Source organism: Pholcus phalangioides, unplaced genomic scaffold (assembly GCF_987345545.1).
Source record: "Pholcus phalangioides strain wild (caught in Gottingen) unplaced genomic scaffold, Ppha-v1.0 ptg000005l_1, whole genome shotgun sequence".
Taxonomy (NCBI): domain Eukaryota; kingdom Metazoa; phylum Arthropoda; class Arachnida; order Araneae; family Pholcidae; genus Pholcus; species Pholcus phalangioides.
In genome coordinates this window covers 4,192,901-4,217,536 of record NW_028301598.1, presented here as the reverse complement: position 1 = coordinate 4,217,536, position 24,636 = coordinate 4,192,901, and the positions used below count along the sequence as shown (strand labels likewise).

General features: G+C 35.0%; 2 protein-coding genes across 3 annotated transcripts in view; one reads left to right on the top strand and one right to left on the bottom strand.

The window, feature by feature from the left end:
- The window catches only part of LOC149085755 (beta-hexosaminidase subunit alpha-like), a 40,117-nt gene extending 29,031 nt beyond the window's left edge, over window positions 1-11,086 (bottom strand). Inside the window, exons 1-3 of one of the 2 annotated variants that reach the window (XM_089232153.1) lie at window positions 10,817-11,086; window positions 7,203-7,293; window positions 2,922-3,240 (exon numbers count right to left, since the gene is read on the bottom strand). In XM_089232153.1, the coding sequence (XP_089088279.1) occupies window positions 2,922-3,240; window positions 7,203-7,286 (403 nt within the window). In that variant the 5' untranslated portion in view covers window positions 7,287-7,293; window positions 10,817-11,086. Of the gene's footprint in view, window positions 1-2,921; window positions 3,241-7,202; window positions 7,294-10,696 lie in introns of both variants that reach the window. The other variant, XM_089232152.1, reaches the window with a different exon arrangement.
- Window positions 11,087-11,322: 236 nt separating this feature from the next.
- The window catches only part of LOC149085754 (protein SSUH2 homolog), a 61,520-nt gene continuing 48,206 nt past the window's right edge, over window positions 11,323-24,636 (top strand). Inside the window, exons 1-2 of the mRNA XM_089232150.1 lie at window positions 11,323-11,508; window positions 16,392-16,603. Coding sequence (XP_089088276.1) covers window positions 16,393-16,603 — 211 coding nt within the window. The 5' untranslated portion in view covers window positions 11,323-11,508; window position 16,392. The remainder of the gene's footprint in view (window positions 11,509-16,391; window positions 16,604-24,636) is intronic.

The following is a 24,636-nucleotide window of genomic DNA, read 5'->3' as shown; positions in this document are numbered from 1 at the left end:
CCAGAGAAGATAGCCTCGTATGCTGAAGCATAACAATTCTATCATGCAAGTAATGAGTGAACAAGAATGCAAAATTTCATACTATGTGTGTTTTGATTCCTATATGTAGATTATCCATGGCCCCCACAAAAGTGGGGCTGACAGGGCCTGGGATGATTTTTATCATTTTTTGCTTTTTCACACTATAAATTCAACATAAAGGGGCCCCATGAAAGTCTGATCTGGGGGCCCCCACCAAAGCTTCCAGTCTGGGGGGGGGGGGCCTTGCTTCAGAATGTGGGGACTATGAGATACCAAGGCATGACAAATAAAAAAAAGCTTAGGCACCAAGTAATTTTTTCTCAGACAAACTCAGTCTAAAATAGATGCATCCTCAGACTTACAAAACCAAGTAATTTTTTCCCAGACAAAATCAGTCCAAAATAGTGCATCCTTGGTCCTTGGACTTACAAAACCTTTTCCATGCAGACACGCTGCGCTGACATGATTTTCAATAGTTTTGCGCTCAAACTTCAATTCATTTACCATGTGTCATGGGCGGAGATACAGGCGAAAGGAGGTGGGCAGTGTCAAAGGTGAAGTCGATTGATCTAATGTATATATGCATATATGAATTGACATCATCATCACCCGTGCCCCCCCCCCTCCTCAGACTTCCAAGTCTATCTCTGCCTATGTGTAAAAAAAACTAGGCACCAATGTCAATTTTTTAGTCACCAAAGCGACTGTACGTCTGGGATTTGTCAAGCCCTGGTATTGATTGGGGGGGGGGGGGCTTTCATTCCTTTGGTACAGGTGTGCTGCGGTAGAAATTTTTTGCTGCGGTCAAGTTGCAGTTTTTTGTTGTACCCCTGTGTCAGGAATGTTTTCTGACAAGGACAAACCAGGTATTGAACTAGCGACAGCTCTAAACATCCTTTGGTACTTTAGGCAAGTATTTTATTGGCCGGGCAACCGCGCGCCCCCCCCCCCTTTCGCTATAATGCGATTTCAAATACTCAATTTTAGAAATTCAACCCACAAAATTTGATATGCAATTTTATTTTAATCTTTGAAATTTAAATTAGTGGTATGACATAATTAAAATGGCAAAATCTGATGGATTTGGAGACTTCTTTCTGAAAATTATGCTGAGGTGAACTCTGAAAAACGTCTTTCCTTCATATATTGAGCTGAAAAAATCATCTAATTCTCACTACTATTGCCAACTGGGAGCCATTTGCTGAAGTTATAAAGTTGGGGGGGGGGGGGCTACCATGCCTCTACTTCAGTAGGTCATGCTACAGAGCGTAAGTAAAGAAGGAATGGTCATGTCTCCAGCGGTGTGGGTTTATATGGATATCGTGCTTGACTGGATTGTAAGAGAACTTGGTGTGATTCCCGGTGGGGACTAGTAGACTTTTATTTTCGAGTTCACCTTGACATAATTTCAAGAAAAAAGTCTTTCCTTTATATAATTGAGCTGAAAAAAATCATCTCACTCCGTTGGATTTATTGATGTAGGTGAGAAACAAATCTGGAAAAAATGCTCAAATCCATCTCACTAATGAATATTTTTTGATCACACATCAGCATTGCTATCAGAATTTAAATTTTAGAAAACAATCCCAATGAATCTAGAATTGTCATATTTGTGAGGAATATTCAGAATTCTCTAGCTTTGATTCTAGATTTTCTTTATAAAGAGACAAAGAATGCTGTTTGTCAGCCAAATCTCGACTGCTTTCAATAAAAAAGGGTTATCAGCCTATCTCATATCAATCTCTTCAGGAAAGAAAACATGCACAATCACTTGACTCAATCAGTAGTGAGAACAGAAATAAAAAATATTAATACTTTAGACTAAATTGATGAGATTTATTTACAAGTATGAATAATTCATTAAGGAAATATATTTTGCTGCTGGAAGTTGAGGTTTATTTTTATTTTGTTTCTTATCCTTCTGGAGAAAACCCTTATTTCCCATCTTACCCATGTTAAATTCAACTCACTTTACGCGATTTCATCTTAGGTGATCATTTTGTGGAGCCAATTAATCGCCTAAAGCGAGGAACCCCTGTATTTCCACACGGGATCTTCAAGTGATTGTTAACTCTTCGAGTATGCTGGCTAATGCTGAGAAAATGATATGGAAGTCTGTATAAGGGGAAAAAAATACAGAAATGCATTATGGTGCTTTTATCTCAAAAACCTTATAATTAGTGCATCTATACAGTATAAATTTGGTTAGTTAGTGAATGCTTTTTTTTGGGAGCTGGATAGGAAGTGAAAGAATTGAGAATTTTCTATTCTATCCCCCCCATTCAACTCTTTCTAGTACCTCTCAGCTTCTCTTTCCTATTTTCTTTGTCAAACCCTCAAACTACTCTGGTCACTTTCGGATGATGGCCTTAGTGGCATGCTTAATCATCCTCTGATGATTTTAATGAAAATCTTAAAATTACATTTAGATGGCCCACCTTCTTGTTTTTTTTTGTTTTGTTTTTCTTTTTCATTATTTCCCTATTCTGTCACAGGTCTGCTTCTACTGCATTCTTTCTCTTTTTCAAATTTTATTCAATCTATGTCTGAGTTTGATTGTGCCACCTGCCTGCAACAAAAAATAAAACTAACAAAAAAATCCTGTTTCACGCAAAGAGAAAAAAATATCTTTGACTATTTGCGCAGCCAAAGAGTTAAATTGCACATTTTTATGAAGATGAATGATCAACATAACCTCACACACAGTATGCTCTGGCATGCATCGATTCATTAGAAATTTTGAGATTCATCGGAAGAATGGTTTAATAGTAGTAGTAATACAAAATGTTTTGAAATATTTTACTTGTCCCAGTCCATTCTATACAGTTGACGTGTAAATCATATATGTGATTAGTGTAAATCATAAACATACAAAAGAATTAGTGTTGTTTACCACATACATTGTTCATCCATATCCATATAAGGGAATGCCTCACAATTTCCAGAAACTGTGATTGTTATATTGGATATTTCTTCTATGCCCATGCCATGAAGTTTCTTCTTAAAAGAGACAAATTTCTTTGCGTGTATTGCAGACTGATCACCAGAACAACCTGTGAGAAAAATCTGCTTCTGATAACGGTCCACAGCTTTTACTAATATATCACACTTCGGCTTTGAAAGAACAAATTTGAAAGTCCCAGGATTCAACATAAAGAAGTCTGGCTTTGCTACATAGTTTTGGGGCAAAGGCCATGGCTGCCCAATTGATGGATCTACCTGCCAAATAATAATAATAAAAAATAATAAAGACAATAGAAATTTTTTTGTTCTAAAATGTTAATATCATATCAAAATTAATTAATTGTGCTTAATCCCCCCGCAGAGACCCTCTACACTATGATCTTTAACAAGCATTCATGCCAGGGGGCCTCAGAAAAATGAGAAGTAGTTGAATATTTTGAGAATTTTCCAGTTAGGGCCCCAGAAAAATCACTTAGCCCAGGGGCCAATGATGTTCTTAAGGCGGCACTGGTTCTGAGCAGAGGTTATGCAAGAGGGTGAAGCATAGGGGACTTATGCCCTCTTCCTCCCTTGAAGCCAACCAAAAATTTATAATTTTCTTTTATAAATATTTTCATTAATTTCTATTGATTTGAATGCTTCTTACAGGTTGGTAATTCAAAATTTCTCTGGAAGAAATTCCTTGTGCCCCTCTCAAGCCTTTTGCTGTCAAAGATCCATCCTGTGTATATGCCTTTGATTCTGAGTGTATTTAGTATGACTGCAACATGTTTACGATGTCAGAGTTATGCTTGTTTCATGCTCTAGTGATGCAGCCATTTATCTTCCATAATTTAATATAAAAATGGTAGATGCCTGGATTTTTGTGTTATGTAAGTATCATGCTGAAGGTCAGTTGAAAGACACTTTTGAAATGGGAACTGATTATAGCCAACACATTAATGGTAACCAACTTATGTAGCCTATCACAGTTGGTTGAATTGGGATGCTGCAAAATATAATATCCTTTTAATAAAAAAATTTATCACTCTTCTTCTGCTCGTAACATTCTTAACCAACTTCTCTTACAACATAAATTCATTATTGAAAAAGCCAACTGATACACCTTATTGCGTTTTATTGAAGGGGAAAAACTTTCCTATGTCATCCAGATCAAACCTGTTCACTAATCAATCATTGGTCAACAGCACCTGAGCTTGTTAGGTGTTTGCTTCATGGTCAGATAAGTCCTTGCAGAGACAATTGAACAGGACCAGAGCTCTCAGTCGAACAGATGCGTTAAAATCAAAGAAATTCTGAATTAAAATTCAGATTCTTTCTTTGTAATCTTCTTTCATTTCTTTATTTATTTGAAAAATTATTTCTTTAACTATGAATACTGGTTTTTCTGTCAATGTTCACCTCTGTCATCCATGTCACTATGCTATCTTCATTTTGATATATGCAATGGTGCTATTTGTCTAGTTACGGTATACTTAAATCGTTTGGTGCTTGAATGCAAAAATTTCATTAACTGCTCAGTTTCAGACACATTGTGATGCCGGAAAAAACTGGAACAATAATATTTTTTTAAAAATTAGATAGTGTTTTCAATTGGTGACAATAATGACTCATACATTTTCCGAGGGCTTACACCTCCTCGCCTTATATTTGCAATCGGTAAGCTACTCTTGCGTTATTTCTTTATCTTCACGAGTTAATGCAAAAAATATAGATGGCCGTACACAATAATGTGACTAAACTATGAATGTGACTCACACAATAATATGACTACTCATGTTACTATTTCATACTCAACTTCATTTTACAGGCAACTATCATAACAAAAAAAAACAAAAAAACTCAAGCTTCAAGGTTGTAATTTTAGCCATTCAAAATTGGCTTCAATCAGGCCACTGACCAAAAGTGATTTTATCTGGTTAAAAGTGGTCAAAATTATGATTGGACTACTGAAATGGTCTTAAACTGATGCAGTCATAGTTTTAACCATTTTCTTTCATATTAAATTTAAAATTAAGATTGGTTTTTACTTTCAACAGGCATCAGAATATGTTTTTTAAAATAAAAAACAGGGCTTCATTCACTTTGACCAAGTGTGGTTGTAACCCACAAAGCGATTTTTCTGAGGCCCTACGTGGCAAATTTTTGAAAAATTCAGCCACTTCTAATTTTTCTGACGCCCTATTCTCTTGGGGCCCGGGTGGGCCCATGCGTTAACTCTTTAATGCCCAGAGAAAAGACCTGGGAGGTTCGTAAAAATCCCAAGATTTATGTGTTCAAAGTGGACTAGTCCAAGTGTTGACCACTTTCCCTCTCCCCATCGTCTCCACAAGTTTCTATTCATGCTATCCTTTGCATTGACGTTCATACCTTCATTTCAATGGATTTTCGATATTTGTTTACTGAATACACCCCCCCCCTCTTCCAGAGTATTATCTCTTTGTAAAATACATTGAGTACCCTTATCTTTCTGTAATACTCCAGCATTTAAAATTCCATTGATAGGATGCTCCAGTTGTCTATTCGGTTCCCGCCTCTGACATAAGCTTTCTTCTTCTCTCCCAGTTGTTGACAAAAGCCACCAAAACATACCCACACCCCCTATTTTGGCCGTCTTCTGCTGTCTACGGGCGTTTGCATGTATGGGCGTCTTCGGCAGTAAAGAGTTAAGACGGTACTGAGTATTAGTACTAAAAATTCTCTTCAAAGTGTAGAAACTGGGAATTTTTACTGCCGTACAATTCCAATCAGCCAAAGGGCTCATTGCAAAACAATCCAAAACATTCTGCTGTGGGGTTTTGACCATTTTGAGTGGTTCAAAATTATATGGGGGGGGGGGGGGGAATACCAAAATAGACTCTGGTTCCTTGGTGATATAGCAAATTTTTGTTTTGAGTTTGAGTTGCAGCTCTTACAGCAGGCTCTACAACTACTAGCCGATTTAAATTCACTTAATTATTACTTATCTTAATATTATTTATTGGCTATTTTAATAAAATAAAAATAATAAAGAAACAATAAAATTATTACTAAATCAGTTTTAAGACAATAGGTATTAGACCACATCTGGATGTGGTAGCCAAAATGTCAACCCTCCCTGTTTGTTATAAATAATAATCTTGAATTTTATTCTGAACATGCTGTTGTGCCACCGCTGGGTCTTGTCGAACTTCTGTCACCAGATTGTCCCATCACGCAGATCTCTCAGGTTCTTCGCCGTGGACTTGAGGATGGGTAAAAACTCACAGGAATGAGGATTTGAGAACAAGGAAACAGCTTTTATTTACATCAACTAGAAGTCCTGCTAAAACTACAGCAGCCTTCCAAACGTGTGTCTTTTCCTTTCGAATTCTACTGTCTGAGTCCTTTTAGAAACTTGTTCTTCTATATGAACAATTGTATGCCACGCACACCTTGCATGCACATTCACCAGCCTTTTCAAAAATTTCTACCCTTCGAAACAATACTATTAAAGAACCACAAGCAGTCAATGGTCTAAATATGAAATCTGTCTATATTAGAGTACTATCAAAGTTTTGTGCTTAATGTTTTGTTGGCCATTTTGTCAAGCCGGTGGTTAAAGAAGAAAAATCTATAATAAATTGATACATCATTCATATAACTTTATATTAACTTTTAGCTTCTTTAAATTTTACAATGTTTTTTATCTGCTTGTAAATAATATATTTTAACTAAGGTTTTTAGTGAAGGTTTTAGACAGTTTAGAATATAAGAGCTTGGATAATACTGTGAAAACGTGTATATACTCTGCTTTTTTACTATCATGACTAAAACCTTACCAACCCTGATTTGTATTGATAATTCTTTGAGATTTTGGTTGTGTTTCTTTTTTACAGCTTGAACCCAGTGTTATTCAAGTTGACAGTAAATCTTAACTCATATACAATTGACTAATATTCATTCAAATACTCACGTTTCATTTCTTGTCATTAATTTAATCGAGTTATTAACATAGTAACTTATGTTACTATTTTTTTATTAATTAACTTTAAATTACTTTTTAATGAACTTGAAGTAACAATTTTTAATTAATAAATAATTGAAAATTTTTGGCAGTTTGAGTTTTGATCACTTGAGAAGTGGCTGAAACTAATATTGGCCAGGTCGATTCAAACTGGTTTTAACCACAGTTTAAACTGCCCCTGGTTAAAACTGATACAACCCTGCTTTATATGCAACATGAAAGACTGTCTTACCTCAGGGGAAAAGTGGTGCGATAAGCTTAGTTCCAGACCATGACACAACAATAACATCAGTGACATCAAACTCATAACATACATGTTTGCCCTGTAAAAACACAACACATTATCATCAATCACTATGGTAAAGGAAATCATTACAAAGATATAGACTGACATTTATAAAACAAAATGGTTAAAGAAAAAAATGTACATGGTTAATTTACTAGTGTCAAGGAATAACAATAATGAAGTCATTTAATGTCATTTACTTTTGTTAAATTGGAATATCAGTTTCTTACTTATCGCCAGCTATTAAATATGAAGTCTATTGGTTTTAAGTTTAAGAAATGCTCAATTGTGGACAAATCATACAATGGATATTGCACTGTCTTGTCCAAGATTGTGATATTGCAAGAAATTTCTTTTGTTTTAGTCTACCAATATCAGTGTTAATTTGATGAACAGTTTGAACCACCTGGTGCTTCAACACTTCAATCAAGATACCTTGTACATCTAATGTGCATTTGTTCAATTAAAGACAAAAATTCTTGATGACACGATAAGGGATAATCATATCCCCCAACATGATTTCAAAGTTCTGGAACACTCACTGAATAATGAAACCAATTGAGACTTGAAGATTTTCTTACCTATCCTTGCTAACTAAAATTCTGCAATATACTTGAGCAAAAATATTCCATACAGCCAGTCTCCAAAAATTTTGGGACTGACACTATTTGAGCCTGCCCCAATAATTAACAAACTCATTATTCATATACAATACAGTATATTCATATGCAATGAACCCCTCATCCTTGTCCGTATGTGCTTGAGTCCTATATATATGGGATGATTAATGAAACAAAGATGAATTTATGGAAAAATGTCACCATAAACAGTGATTATTCTACTACTTAATTTTGGTCTAGATCTGATATGAGATCAATAGTAAGCTGAAATTCACACACAACTTGCATTGCCAGAAAAATCATTTGACATATTGACAACTTGATTGGCAATGATTCCTCTGTTTATCATTAGTTACACATAACTTTTGATGATTTGATGGATAACTTTTGATGAACATGATTCTTGATGGTTTGTATATGACACAATTTTTGATTATTTGTATGACACAATTTTTGATTATTTGTATGACACAATTTTTGATTATTTGTATGACACAATTTTTGATTATTTGTATGACATGATTCTCAATGGTTTGTACACTATATTTCCAAATGTTTGTGGCTTTTTTTTTTGGAGTTCAGACATTTTCTCAAATTTCTAGAAAAATACAGGATAACCATTCAGAAATTTTGGTCGCATGAACCCTATGCTTGTACTCACAATTTTCCAGTGAAAATTTGGTCACGAGTGTGTTTGAGAGACAAAAAAAAAAAATCAAAAAAGGGAAAAGAGGTGTTAATCAATCCTATATGAAAAAAAAAAAATGAAATGACTCATAACTATCACAAAATATTCTACTAATTTTTTTGCAATGCTTGTGTGCATTTTTGTGAAAATAGCACAAGTATTCAGGAAAATATAAATGTTTTCTACAAAAATTATAATTTTCATCGCATGTTTGTTGCTCATAACATGCAGAGTTTTCAATAAATTTTTGTGAAATTCACAGAAAATCTGGCACTGTACATGAAATACCACGTGCAGAAATTTAGAATTTGATAATTACTTATTCAACGAAATATGAGTATTTTTAGTATATAATTTTTAATCGTGCATTTGCCAGAAATATGTTTTATTTTTCCATTATTGGTTTGCCAGATGATTCGCATAGGGCCTGTAATGCTGCTTATATAAAAATACTAGTTTTGAATGTCGTGAAAATTTAGAGAGATATACCTGATATTGTGACCTGTAATTAAGTTACTGGCTGAGAGTAAATGGATGATTATGGGTTTTTCACAAATTTGTATTTTGATTATTTTCTGTCATTTGATTATTTCATTCAGTTTCTTCATTTCGACATCATGTACGTGTGTTATGCTCAGGAATTTCTCTTATATAGCATCAGACGCATCTTCGCTCATTTGCATAAAGCTGGGGACTGATTTTTGAAATAATAAAATAACATAAAATAATCGAAATACCAATGTGTGGAAAATCCTTTAACTTAAATTACCGCTTATGATATTGTGTACACCTTTCTAAATTTTCAGGACGTTCAACTGGAATTTTTATATAAGTTGCATTGTATATCTAACAACCAAATAAATTAAAAAATAAAATAGATATTTTTTGCGAATGTGAAAAATTGAAATTATTTACCAAAAATACTCATATCTTTTTAAATAAGGGATAATCAAATTCTGAATTTGTATATTGGTGTAGGTGGTAGTGTATCAGATTGTGAACAGGAAGTCCAAGGTTTGAATCCAGCTCGTACTGTAACCACAGCGTGTTGAATGTTGTGAGTGATCAAGTCAAAAAAGGTGTCTGAGAGAGGTTTCTGGCGCTTCAGGTTCTCGACAAGAAAAAACTTGAATTTTTCCTCAGTGAGAATTTATTTGACCGCTCCTGGTGACACAAAAATACACTCTTGCCCTTTGTGGTAGAGCCTATTCTTGTTTCTGGTATCGCAGCCTCAGGCCTTGACTGTGCCCTCAAGTCTTCTTAACATCTTTGTAGTCAAGATATGATTCAAAAGAGTGACAGCACTGGTACTACCTTGTAAATTTTCATTATTGAAAATTTTAAATATTTATATGGCTAAATTTTTCCTCAGCGAGAATTTACTTGACCGCTCCTGGTGGCACAAAAATACACTCTTGCACCTTCTGGTAGAGCCTATTCTTGTTTCTGGTATCACAGCCTCAGGCCTTGACTGCGCCCTCAAGTTTTCTCAACAACTTCGTAGTCAAAGTCCCCAAAGCAGAATGTTTAGCACTGTTCTGCGACTAGCCCTTGGCTGACTGGAAATGTTCTGCAGTAAAAATCCCCATGTATGTAATAGTGTTTTTTGCACTTTTTCTTAAAATTCTTCCGAATTGTTCTGCAGCAGCGCTAATTGTTCTGTGACGTACGTCACAGATTTTGGCACATTCTGCTTTGGGGGTCAAAGTATGACTCAAAAGGGTGGCAGCACTGGTACTTTTCGGCCTAAGCTGCCGCCCCTGTCTAACCGATTTTTTAGCACAAGGGTTTCCAGCAAAATCTGCTTGATCATTTCCCCAACAAAAACTCAGAAATTTTCCTGACTTCCCACGACCAAAACTGCGGAATAAATGTACTTCAAAATCTTAACCTCACAAGTTTCAGATTTTTGTTTTTAAAGTTTGTTTTTTTCCCTTCAATTTTATCAACTACTTGCGTATTTCCCTGTGTGACTTTTGCCAAATATTTTACATATTTTCCCCGATTCTCTAGATTACTAGGAACTCTGTAACATCGAATGCCCAACAAAGATTAACTAGTGGAAAGTAACAAAAAGCACTAGAACAATTAAAACAATTTTCTTTAGGGGAAAGTAACATAGATATACTTACACACTGATGGAGATTCAAATAAATATTTAACAAATTTCCTCTATTTTAATTACCAAAGTCGTAAAAAATTGTTACGTTACAGAGATATTTCTTCATAAAAAATAATAATGGAATACATACAATGGTTATCTCTTGTTATCTCATAAAATTATCTCAAACTTTGGCACTGAGATAAAGCGAAATAATTTTATTGACGCTACATCACGTGGTTCTTTCTTTCATTTGCATATAAATGCTATATAGATTAATCCATTTAATAAGTATTAAATTATTTAATTGAAGTAAATATTTCGTATATGAAAGCTACTAAAATAATGTTCGCTTGGATTTGTTTACATTACGAGCACGTGATACAGAACAATGACCGTTGCCACTGAGGTGAAAGATCTTAACAAATTTCCACACTTTCATATTTCTCTTCAATTTCTGCCAATGGAAATTTTTTTTTAAACTTTTAGCATTTATTGGCAATCATTTTAGTTGCAAATCGCTGTTGTTCCTAATTTTTTTGTATTTGAGATCTCAATTTTTGTAATTTTATCAATAAAATAAGATCAACAAAAAAGTGTACTGTAAAATGTGGGTCATATAGTCAACCTATTATTAGTTGATTTCCGGTCCTCTTCAGGGAAATTTCAAGTACACAACTGAACTGAGCGTATTTTGTTGTGTTTTTTTTTAAATCTGATTATTTACGATCTTGTTGAATGAAGTTAGATCATGTGTGATTTAGTGACGAGGCATTTATCAATTAAGTGTTTTTAAAAGATAAATTGAAGATATATTTTAAGCTTTCTCATATATGAACAGAGGTATGGTATATTTTAGTTTTATATATCATAAATGCGTGAATTAAAAAATTAATTACCTCAATAAATTATTATATTCAAAACAATGTGTAACATGTCTTTTTTTTATATCCACTAAGCAAACCTTTACCTTTAGGAAACCCATCAATAATGATATCCTTGCTAAATGGTGGGAATCCGTCTAATGTGAGGGTTCCCTAGAACATTCCCATAACTATTGATATTCATTACCATCCCTCACAATATCACCAGAGAACCCCAGGGTTCTGCGACATTCCGTTCGAGAAACTCTGAGAAAAAAAATCCTTAATCTAGTGGGTCTTAAACTTTTACCAACTGCGACTCCCTTGGCATTGTCAGATAAATCTGCTTCTCTACAGACAAGTGTTGAAAAGAAACTTCATCACAACAGCCATATCAAATGAGTTGACCATTACAGCAAGTTCCACATCAGGAGTTGGATGAGCGAGAACGGTGACATCAGAGCTGTTGCTTGGTTGACTCATATGTTAGGACCTGGTTAAACTCCTAGAGGCCAACCAGGAACATTCCACACCAAGAGGGATGAGACCATCCAGACTCCACATGAAACGCAACAACTGAGGAGGAGCGAAAGACAGAGAGCAAGGGCAGAAGCCGAAGACAGCGTCGATAGGGTACTCTCCCAGGAAATAGAAGAATTAGAAGACGAAGAATACGACACAGAGGGAGAGCAATCGGAGAGAGAAGAAGCGGTCGAAATATGGGAAGACTCTGACTTCAAATAGGATGATCCAGTGAAAAAGTAATCAAGAAACAAAGTCCCAATGATCAGTGTTTAAACTGTGAAGCACCCAACCAAAAGCTGAGGAGCTTTTGAATAATCGAACAACCCCCTCCCCTCATGCTGAAGGACCTGGCACCTGGTCGGACCAATGTGACACGAAGGGCTCACACTAGCCAACGAGGGAAGACGTGGTCCAGGACCTGGCCTGGACACGGCAGAGGGCTCACCCGAGACAACAAGCCAATGAGGGAAAACATGGTTCAGGACCTGGCGCTTGGCCCCAGAGAGGAACAGGGGGCTCGGGCTCAATAAAGCTGGAAAGGATATCAGAAGAGCTCATCGGAATAAATTGTATATTGTATAATAGAAATATTTAAATCTGTATATACTTTTTTTTTTAATAATGTGTTTTTATATTCAATGTTCATGTATTTTATATTTTATATGCATAATAAAGCACCCGACATCGCCCAGTCCCCCCATCCGGGCAATGGCTAAAATTGACAATGGTCGATAGAGCCTGGGCGGTGCACGGAATGAAATGACTCAAACGTTGTAATAGCTTCTTCAGATCACTCGATGAGAGATTTGTCATTTTTATTGTTGCCTTTGAGATAGTTGTTAAGAATAGCTCAGTTTTTTGCAGCACTGGGAATAAATTGGTAGTAAAAATTGGTTATTTTGAGATATTTTCATAGATCTTTCAAAGTGAAATGGATCTCAAATTATAGCCAATGACTTGAAGTTTAATATTTTATAGATATTATTCACTTTTAATTTGCAATAATATTTTATTTTTTGGGTTTTATGACTGAAAGTCATAGATTTTATCTACTCTGTTACAAACACAAATATCGCTATAAAAAAATAAATATCGTTATTTCATAAATATCGTTATTTTCAAATAATGAAATAAGCTTATTTCTTACACATATGCTGAAAAAAAAACAGTTAAAAAAAAAATTGGTTTTTTTTTCTGTCGTTTAGATGGTTTTTCATGATTTTTTGAAAATGGCTCATAGGAAATAAATTTTTTTCACATATTTAACTACTCAAAATCAAAACTTTTTATAACTTATTAAATTTAACTTAAAACTTCAAAACCTTTTAACTATGAAAACTTTACTTTAAATCATAGTTTCCATGCTGTTGCATTGCTTGAGTTTTTGGAAGACATAACAAAGTGGACAAATTAGCCTAAATTATTATTTTTTATTATAAATTTAAATAATTGATGAAAAATTTTATTATATTTCCATGTATTATTGTTGTTGATATACACTGCTCAAAACAATTAGGGGAGCAAACAAAAAAGAAGAAGAATGAAGAAAACCGTGCGAGACAGCCACGTATTGGCATACAATGGATAGTACACGCATATCAAAGCGCAATACAGAAAAAAGATGTAAAAAAATTTGGAATTAAGCTTTAATTCTTTGCAAATATGGAAAAAACATGAAAATACTGTTTAGACATGATGCATGAGTTTTAATAGGGCGTTTGGTCTCCTCGAACAGCTAAGGCTGCTGCACACCTGTTTGCCATGGATGCGATGAGGTTATCGATCAGACTTTGGGGAATACTGTTCCACTCCTCAAGAAGTGCAATCTGCAAGTCTCGGACAGTAACAGGCGACCTTGTCGCGCAGCAATACGTCGTCCGAGCATGTCCCAAACATGCTCGATTGGATTCAGGTCAGGAGAGCATGCTGGCCATTCCATACGCTGTATTGTTTCAGCTTCAAGCATGTTCTCCACCAGACGAGCTCTATGCGGTCGGGCATTATCATTCTGGAAAACAAAGGAATCTCCAATGGCTCCAGCGTAAGGGATGACATGAGGTCGCAGTATCTCGTCTGCATACCTTTGGGCCGTCAAAGTGCCATTCCGAATGATATGCAGGTCTGTACGTCCGCCTATGCTGATTCCACCCCATACCATCCAACCAGCTCGTCTGTATTGTGACCTTTCACGAACGAATGCGGGGTTATTTCGAGCCTCGGGCCGCACGGTAGCGTGGGGTCAACGGAATGCAGACCATTGGCCTATGTGCATAGAGCCCTCCCTCATGAAGCCGATTACGTACTGTTTGGCTGGACACCCTTTGTCCTGTTGCCAAGAGCAACCATCTTTGTAGCTGTGTAGCATTCTCTGTTCTGTTTCGACGGGCTGTTAACCGTATATACCGGTCATCAGTTGCTGTAGTGGCGCTTGGCCGACCTTGCCCTGGTCGACGTCTAACATTTCCTGTTTCTTGGAATCGATTCCACAGCCTTGCAACAACACTTCTGGCGACTCCAACAACGTCCGCGACACTATGTTGTGTTTGCCCGGATTCCAGTCTGCCTATAACACGCCATGCCAGTTGCTAGCTAATGAAGCACAAACCTACAGTTTAGTACTACCTAACATACTGTAAACCTAAAGGCCTATAGTATTGTATATAATTTTTGTTTCAAATTATTTACATATAGATCAGGCCTTGATTAAATCAAAAAGAAGTGTGTGCACCAGACAATTTTTTTGCGCCAAGCATAATTTTGAGAAAAACAATCTAAACTAATGTTTCGTTTGACTTTACAAATTACCATCCTAAGTCCAAGAAAAGTTTTTGTGTTGTTTACACATAGAAAATTTACGTAATGAGGAAGAAAATTCAAATCACACTAATGGCAATTTTTTAATTGTCATGGCGACGTGGGTTTTTTTTTTTTGAGCTCTGTTATAATCACACATAAATTATCTTATTTTTCCAAATAAACTTGATCACGTTGAGTGGAATCCATTGTATCAGTGTTACAAATACCAGGTTGCCATGACGACTTAAAAATTCACATTGAGACCAAAACTTTTTGAATGTAATCGCTAGGGCTAGGATTTGTATGTCTTTTTTATTTTTTTGCATATTTTGCTATTTTTACTTGCTATTTCAAGGTTTCTGATAAAAGGTAAAATTTTCATAATTTTTTTTTGTTCACGCCTCTAACGATAACTCGTGGGAAAAATGAGTTGATATTGGTCCACGGGGAAATTTTTAAGCGTTTGTGGGAAGTTTTGTGTTTTTATGAAATAAAATCTAGAATTATTATTTTTTAATTTTGTGCAAAACTTTTCTAAAGCTAAATACTCAGCTGGATATTTTTTATCTATAGATGGCAGCACGTTGATTCTGAATTTGTGGGGAAAAAACGGAAAAAAAACTAAATTGGAAAATTTTTTTGCTCAATAAGGTTAATTCACTGCATCTGATCAAATTCAAGCAGGTCCAGATAAAAGCCCCATAGGGCTTCAATATCTTCAAATTCTTCGGAAGTTGCTCTTATAGTAACTGTAAATAATTTTTGTATCGATTGTGAATGATTCGTGTGTTATTGTGAAATCAAATTTTCCCTCTCTCAATATGCTTGAAGGACTTAACAGAAACTGAAGAAATTGGCTTCTCTGAATATGGTGAGAAAGTGTTCTGTACAGATGAAACAATATTGTTTTTCTAATATGCGATACTGCTGCAAAAAAGAAATCCACTCTGTTGCAGCACATCAACACCCAAAAACATAAACAAGGTCTTCAATGATTGTGAGACGAGAGAAAAAAATATTTTGTTTTCATTATTTTACATTAAAAAATTTCTGTGTGTATATTTGGTACATCCGAGATAGGAATGAAACAAATTTTATGACATTTTTTGTTTTATAGGGATATTTACAGCCTTATTTTTTTTAAGGGCATAAATGAATTTTTTATAGAGCACAGTTTTTAGGGCATAAAAATTTTAACCCTAGTAATCACTAAATTGGGGTGTGAAGACAATATAAAATTTTCTGAAATTTATCCACCTATACAGACACATGAAAAGGAGTCACGATGTCCTATAAAAGTTTGGAAAAAAAACAAAATATAACTTTTTCTTGGGAAGGATAAATGGTTCCTAAAAATTTAGATGGCACCAAATTTTTTTTGCAATTTGTCAAGCACCGGTATATATACTGTTGCTGCATTATCCTTGTGGTGTTTTCAAAAGTTGACTTTTTCTTTAAATTGTGCCTGTTAAGAGGCTAAATAATAGAGCAGCATATATAATATTTAATAAATTACTGAAGTATTTCTTAATTGATTTTCAGAATGGCCACTTCACTTAATCGGTCAATTAAACCATCAGCACCACCTTTGTCGCTGATATATGATGATCCAATGATGCCACCATTCAACAGAAGTGCTGTAGTTGATTCATGTCCAATAAGAAACCGACAGTGTGAGAACCTTGAAATTATCTGCAATGGGAAGAATGAAGCGAATAAAACTTCGACGACTATAAATTTAGCCTTCAGACCAAGTAAGTGGCAAATAGACTTTTTTTTTTTTGCCATCACAAAATATTACCACTATTGAATGCAATTATTGTTTGTTAAAATAATTCTTAATAATTAGGTTGCTTATTTAAATTTTGCGGAGTTTTACATAAAGGCAATGTGGGAATCTGGTTTATACTGGAAAAAAAGAAGTTATTGAATGTAGGCCTGTGGACAATCACAACAAATGTATGTTTTGTCTGGACCAATAAATTGCTTTATGGTTGTAGACCGGGGCTACCAAACTTCAAGAGCTGGTAGAATCCACGAAGTTAGTCCTTTTTGGTAAGAGTCATGGTTGAAAATTTTCTGCTGAAGGGCACTGCTAGCATGGATATTAATATAAAATTTTGCTATAAAATATATTAATTTCAAAAATAATTATCACAGTTTTAATACAAGTTAAAATATCTTTATATCACTAAAACACCCCTATTTACTCGAAAGTTTTTTTAGGAAAAAATGGCCTGATGCAAATGTGTTAACTAAAATGTTTGTTAGCCAAATCCATATTCATTAGTCGAGGCAGAAATACACAAGAAAAATCTTGATTAGCCAAAAAATTTGTAAGCCAAGGTATTATTGTACAGATATTTAATAAGATGTTATTCCAGTACAAGTATTGGAGTTAGTATTGTGTTATTGTATTATTGTTCTTAGTATTCTTTTGTGCAGTAGTTTGTATAAAACTGATAAGTACATTGTATATCATATTTATGGCATATCGGCTATGGTGATTGCTTAACTTGCGATTTTGAAAACAATTTTAGGGGTTTGTCGCACTTACACCGATGTGATGCATATGTGGGCCTAGTTTGGGTATTGAAAAACACTGTGTCAAATATATTTCCTCTGCATATTATCTTATAAATCTGAAAAATCAATTAATTAGAGATTTGATGTAAAATCTGTTGCCCCTGATAATAGGGCCAGACAGTTAGAAAACTGATTTTGAACAAACTAAATGCAAAATTTTGTCATTATTTAATTGTATTTTTAATTTATCTCACTGTTTTATGTGATAATATGTGATGATTTTCAGTAAAATATAAAATAATACTACTACTACATCATGCATGCACCTTGTAAACATTCTTCTAAGTCAGCGGTTCTTAACTGATGCTCCGCGGAGCCCTTGGAGCTCCATGTGAACTTCCCAGGGACGCCATGGCAGGTTGAGAGAAATACAAAAAAACCCAGTAAATTCGGAAAAAATAATTATAAGTATTTTTGTAATAAATCGGTAACTGATGATTGAATAATAAATAGGCCTACGTGCGGGGCTAATCCATAGAAATTATATACCAGAAAGGGCTCCGCGAGTCAAAACAGGTTGAGAACCGCTACTCTAAGTAATTTTTAATGAATTGGTGCATGCAGGAAAGTTTTTTAATGTGTATTGTATATTGTCTCAACGTACACACTATGCATGATGTTAGAATTGTGTGTCTTTTGTGTTTGAAAAGTGCTGTCTTCCCCATTAGAAATGAAGGTATTTGCCTGACTTTTCGTGTTCATGTAAGTAGCGTGTTGACGGTCTGCCTGCTCTTTGTGGAGAGACTTTTTTGAATGGGAGACAGACTAACACCCAAGCCTTACAGAAACATAGCATCACAGTGGAATCCCTCTTTTATGTATGGATGGGACGAATAGTGATTTGGCCAGATACTGAATATTCGGCAGCTGAATATCAATTTTCTTAAAATTCATCATAGTTATAAATAAAATTGTCATTTCTAAGTGAAAATAAAATTATTGGTAATTTCAAATGATTGATATTGAATTTTAAATATTTAAATTAATTTTATTTTAATATTAACTTTAATTTTTTATTTAAATAAATATTAAAAAACTGGTAACCAAGAGATTTTTGTTGCCATGATACTCACAATCAAATTTAATGATATATTGTATTTCAATATTAGTGATACCTCAGTAACAAAGACGAATTGTTCCAGAATCACTTCATTAGCCAAACAGGATTTTCCATAGGTTTCTGTGGAAAATCGTTTGATTCATTCCAGCTTCTGCCAAAAATTTAAAGATTTTTAGAACACCAAGGGATGCTATAAAAAATACAAAAGTGATTGAAGACTAAAATGAGTAGCTTCAAAATTGTATAAATGAGAATATACAGGAAGATGAGAGATGCTGATCATTTTATTTTCCAGCATATAATACAACCAACATCAGCTTTAGTCTACTAAAGCTCATGTTAACACAATCCAATTGAGTTCATGTGTCCCCATCAATTTAGGATTTGCTCAGCTCATTTCTGAGTCTGATACAGAAAAGGTAATTTCTCAGACTGTTCAGCTTAATGAGTCTCGTACTGAAAGAATGCATGCTCTGAAAACATTTTTTTCTTTCAATGCATTTTCTATTTTGGTTGAGTCTTTCATTTCATATGTAATGGTTTAAAAAATTTCAGAACGAGAAGCATAGGTACATCTGAAAAAACATTCGGAGGTCAACATGAGTTAACCGGGCCCTATTGACAGTAATTCTGATGATGATTGGGACAAAACTTCAGCTCACGGCGCAGATATTTTATGTTAGTGCAAGCATACATATCATCGAAAATGTTTGTTAGCTGAATGTGTATTCATTAGCTGAAGCAGAAAAAACATGAAAAAATCTTCATTTGGCGGAAAATTTGTAAGCCACGGCATTCGTTAGCCGGGGTATCACTATGCTTACAGAATCAATTTTTTTTCCAACACTTGTTACAATTTTAAACCTAATTAAGAACATGCCAACCATTATTTACTCTCAAGTATTAATGCATCATAAAATTTACGATTTTTCCACTCTAGTTGTTCTTTGCCCCTTTCAGTAGCTCAATATGTTTCTTGTTTAGGTATATCCTTCAGTTAGTGAACTTGCATAATTCATGCTCACTTCCACATTATTACGGTGTAGCATTCTATTTTCAGCTTCATGTTTTACTTATCATAGAAATTCACCCTGACGCAACCTCTTGCACAGAAAGGGATAGGTATACACCACACAATAAAATATAATCAGCATAAATTGTTAATTCATGTGAAAAATTCCAGTTAATATAATTTTTTAAAATTAGTTTGTTGTGCTAAGATTTGCACATATTTGGCCGAACAGGCAGAATAGCAGCCAAATATTCATCCCATCTCTAATTTTATGCATACTCATACGGAGCAAGAAAAATTCATCCATAAAAGAGGTGTGACTTATAGAAGAAATTCCTATTTAAGCAAGGAAAAATAGATCTTCCTTTTGGAAGAAACACAATTTTATTAACATAAGTTGGAGGCTGTGAAAGTGTACATATTTTCATAAATATCTAATCAAATTTGCAGTAGAACATATATATATGTATAAATTACTGTTTTTTAAATCTTTAGAAAATGTGAATGGATTTATATTTGTTTCGTTTTAAGCAGCTTTGTCTCCACAGACGTCAAGTCTTTCAAAAAAAATTTTTCCTAGCTTCTTCTCACCATCTCACCAGTGCCTTCTTTTTAATCCTGCATATTTGTATGCTATTTATAACATGAGGTACTGTATGTAATTAGTATGTATCAAAGATGGTAAAAAATAGTTGACATCTTGAATCATTGAAAATTAGAAGAAAGCACAAATGCCTTGCTTTCTGTCGATAGGATTTGCTATCATTTCAAGAAACCCTCACTATAATATTGATCTTACCATGTAAAGCAAAAGAAAGTGAGATACCGAACAGATTGTAGAAAAAAATAAGTATATAAAGCATGTAATAATAATAGCAAGTTTTCCATTCTTAAGTTAGGTCAGTGGTTCCACCTTTTTAGGCCATGTCCCACCAAAGCGTCTATGAAATTTTGATGTCTCCCAATCAGTGCCGTCGTAACTAGAACTTTTGTCAGATGAGGTAACTATTTTTTTTTGTGGTTATGTAAAAACATTCTTTTCTTTACTTTGTACGTTTAAATTTTGCAACCAGGGGGCTGTTGCAAAATTGTAAAGAGAGAAAAAACAAAAAAATTGTAAAGAGTTCTTACTCTCTTCCCCCCCATTTCTTGTAATTCTTTTTATTTGAAAAAGCAAACTTCTATTCACATTGAGGGAGCCGAAAAGGTCATTTACTTGAGCTTGAATGAAACAACGATTAACTCTTTTTTTACATTGAATTATTATTTTGTAAAGGGGTCTGTGGCCTTCATTTTACTGGCAGGGGGGAGTCCGTGGTCTTCATCTTGATGGTACACTGGAGCTCTGCCAGCTTCACCCTTCTGGGGACCATGGCCAAGCTTCCTTCCTAAAAAAAACACTGGATGTTTTTTTGTTAGATGAACAAGTTTGCTGTTTTAGGATAGTCTGCGTATGTGTGGCATAGTTTAATGAGAATAAGGCGGGGCAGGTTCTGGACATTTTTCAAGTGTAAGCGAATAACATTTTGGTGATAAAAAATCGCCCCTCCTTCTTTAGTTTGCCTTCTGCGGCCGCGTAGTTTGCAGGATTCCAGGTCCGGCCTTGGAATAAGGTAACATGAAATAATTTCAAACTCAAATTTATTTCACATTCATTCTGCTCTTTTATATCTATTATTAGTTTTAAGCATAATGCAGAGTGATAAATAATCATCTGTCTGATCTATATGGCTCTACCCTCTATATCTCTCGAAGCACTTTCATATAAGACTTGAAGACCAATGTGCAAAAAGTCAAGTTGAAAAACTTATCAAAGACAGTCTTTTTGATTCGTTTTTCAACTCGACTTTTATTGCAGATATGACCTTTTGAGTATAAGACTGAAAAGGTCATATCTGCACTTGATCCACATTCGTTTTAGGGCAATTTTATTAAGATAAGTATTGAAGCTATTGATTTGTGTATGAATTATTTTATCATTCTGGCCTTAAATGTACAAATATTACTTTCATGTGCAGCCAGGGCTGGATTAACCATTAAGCAAAATATACATGTGCTTAGGGTATCAGGAAAACGGGGGCACCATAAAGTTAATAAAATGGGTTTTTTTTTGTACAGCTTTTTCCAGCAAAAAAAATCAGAATTTTCATTTGATTGTATATCTGAAGATTGTCATTAAAAGGATCGCACTAATGCAGAAAAATTAATAATATTACAAACTAGAGATCACGTTAATGCTGAGTTTTTGGAATGAGATTTCATGCTATTTTCATGAAGTAAGCTTGGGCTCTCTTAACAGCAGCCCTTTGGTAAACTGATTTTCCTGATTTCTCTCTCCCCCCCCCCCCCCACTCCTACCTAGATAAAAATACCTGCCTACCGATTTGCATACTAATTGTCACAAATTGTAAATAGGTCTAATTGCCATGAGGGCTGTGTTGAGAGCGCTTAATTGCCTCGGACTGTGTACAAGAGATGCACACATTGAGAGTAATAGATGATGGGAACTTGAAAATGTATAAATCTTTGTGAATGGGGGAATTATCAATTACATAGTTTCAGGGGTGATGCAATGAATGGGCGATAATGAATTCAAGAGCGTTATCTTATCTTTAATTATTATTACTTGTGCGAGGCTGTTTCAGCGCTCCTCTGGTATATAATTTGCTCCAGTAAATTAACCCCGAAAACTCACTGCTGTGTTCCCAGCCCAATGAAATGCGTCGAAAATTATGGTTTTCTCTGCAACTCATTCAGTCCAGTACTCTCATAGTTTGAAATTTCGCATAAAACTTTTTTTTCTAAATTTTTTGCAAACTTTGGAGCTATTTTTTCTTTTACCCTGATTGGGTGGTCTGTGCATCGCTACACAGCCTAAAGCCACACTTCTTAGTTTGATCTAGAGCTCCTAGAGTATAGGTGTAAAGAGGCCACTATTAAAGTTTTTGAAAAGTTCTCAAAAGCTATTAAAAATTCAATCAATGAGCGCATCTGTGTTATTGGTTGTTTTTCAAGTTATGAAAAAGATCTTTTATCAAACTTTTATAGTGTGATCCCAACCCTAGTTTTATCCCCTGTAGAAGAAAAAGAAATGCTAATACACACACGTGTATTGCAACTCAAAAATGTATGAATCCACTGAATTTTAGCATGGCCGATATTACTCAGAGGTAACTTATACTTGGTGAACCACAGTGGTTGCTTTTGAAGCCAGTTCATGGAATCCAAACAAGTAGACGATGGCTAAAATATCTTAAAAAAGTATAAAATTTCATTTAGTTATATTTATTTATAGATTCAATATCGAGTAAAATATACCTGTAAGGATCGGGTGGTGGGGACACCGAAACCATTCAAGTGCTCAGGGCCTCCAAACATCTTAATCCGGCCCTGCCTGTTAAGGCCCCTACACACGCTCAGCTAGATGCTGTCTTTTTAATCTCCTCTTTTCCTCCTAGAATGTGCCAATCTCAAATGGATGGACTTGAATTATGTTTGGGACATTTTTTTTGCAGCGGAATTGGGATGCACGAGTAGGGCGGCCATACGTCCTGTATTTCCGGGGACATTCCCGTATTTTCACGTAATTTTGGCCATGCCGACGTTTTCGTAAAGATGTTCTGGTTTTTTAACGTATTCTCAATGAAGCCAACTTTAAATTTTAGTCTTTATTGAAATCAGTGATTGAAATTACTGTATTTCAACTCATAAATTATGATAATAACGACTATAAATAAGAAAATTCATCTTACATATTTGTCATCATTTTATCATAACTTTTTAGCATTCAGTAAAAGAGTTTGCAAAGATGTCAGTTTCTATTTGGCAAACCACTCGAAGATATAACAAGATTTTTCGATTTCATCGATAACTGCTTCCATAATGATAGCTTGTCTACGGATTTGAAATAATATCAAACAAGCACAATACTTCTTGCGTTCTTATTCGTACTTATACTTATTGCGTCACATTCGAACGAATCTAATTTTTTCATAACGATCAATATAAAAAATAAAAACTTATCACAGATGGAATTCCCTCGATGAATACTCTCGAATACCCTTTCTCCTTCAACAAGGGTTTTTTTCCCAATCATTTCCATTAATCCTGCAACTAAGATTTTTTGTCGACGGGCCACAGCAAAAAGCTTCGAAGGCCACATGTGGCCATTGGGCCATGTGTTAAAAGCTCCTTGGCTAAAGCCTGCGAAGAACACATGAAATAAAAAAAAAAACGAGTGGACAGTGAGCGTAAACATTCCAAAAGTGACTGTTGGGGTCCAGGAAGCTTATAAACAATTCCTACATTTCTAGCTACATTCTAGAAATTTAGCGCATCGTGATTGGCCGAACTGCGTGATGAACCATTACTTCACTCATGGGCTGGTGACGTTTAACAATAGATACATTTAATTGTGCTAGTCTGACATCCACCGTTGGAGTAATGGTTATAATACGAGACTCCCGTACCGAAGGTTGTATGTTCGGTTCGGTCTCAAACCTATCCAAATTTTTTTCTCATTCTTCCATGTTTGGTGTCATTTACTAAAAATGTTTCTATTTTTGTTTCTGATTTAATCAAATGCTGTTCACGTGCATCGAGAAGACAATGTAACGGCTCGCGAAGCTGGGTCCAGCTATCATTTACTGATTCAATAAAAAATGCTTTCATTGTTCGTTAATGAACTTTGAAATTCAATTTCGTCCAAAACTCCGCCTCGTGACGTCTTGCTATGTTTTTTGCTCGCAGTAACCAATCACCGGCGTGCTAATGCTTCCTGTGTTACTAAGAGAGTAGGGATTGTAATTACGCGTCCAGGAACCATTGTTGCCCGACGATTTTTGCACAGCTCTGACGAACTTTTTTACGGTTTAATCCCGGTCCTGTTTGGTATATGTACAAAATTTGGCGACGATCGGCTTCTGCCACAACTCTCTTGGTAGTAAATTGCCCATGGCGATAGACCTGACGTGTGCTCGGTTTAAAAAAAAGTATAAATGAGCACACACAAGCATATTCAAATCTGTCTCAATATTAGAAAGGATTCGCTTTACTCTCTACCAACGGTAAAGTTTCACACCACACAAAGATGATTAACTCGTTTTCAAGGGAGTATGCATGCGGTACTT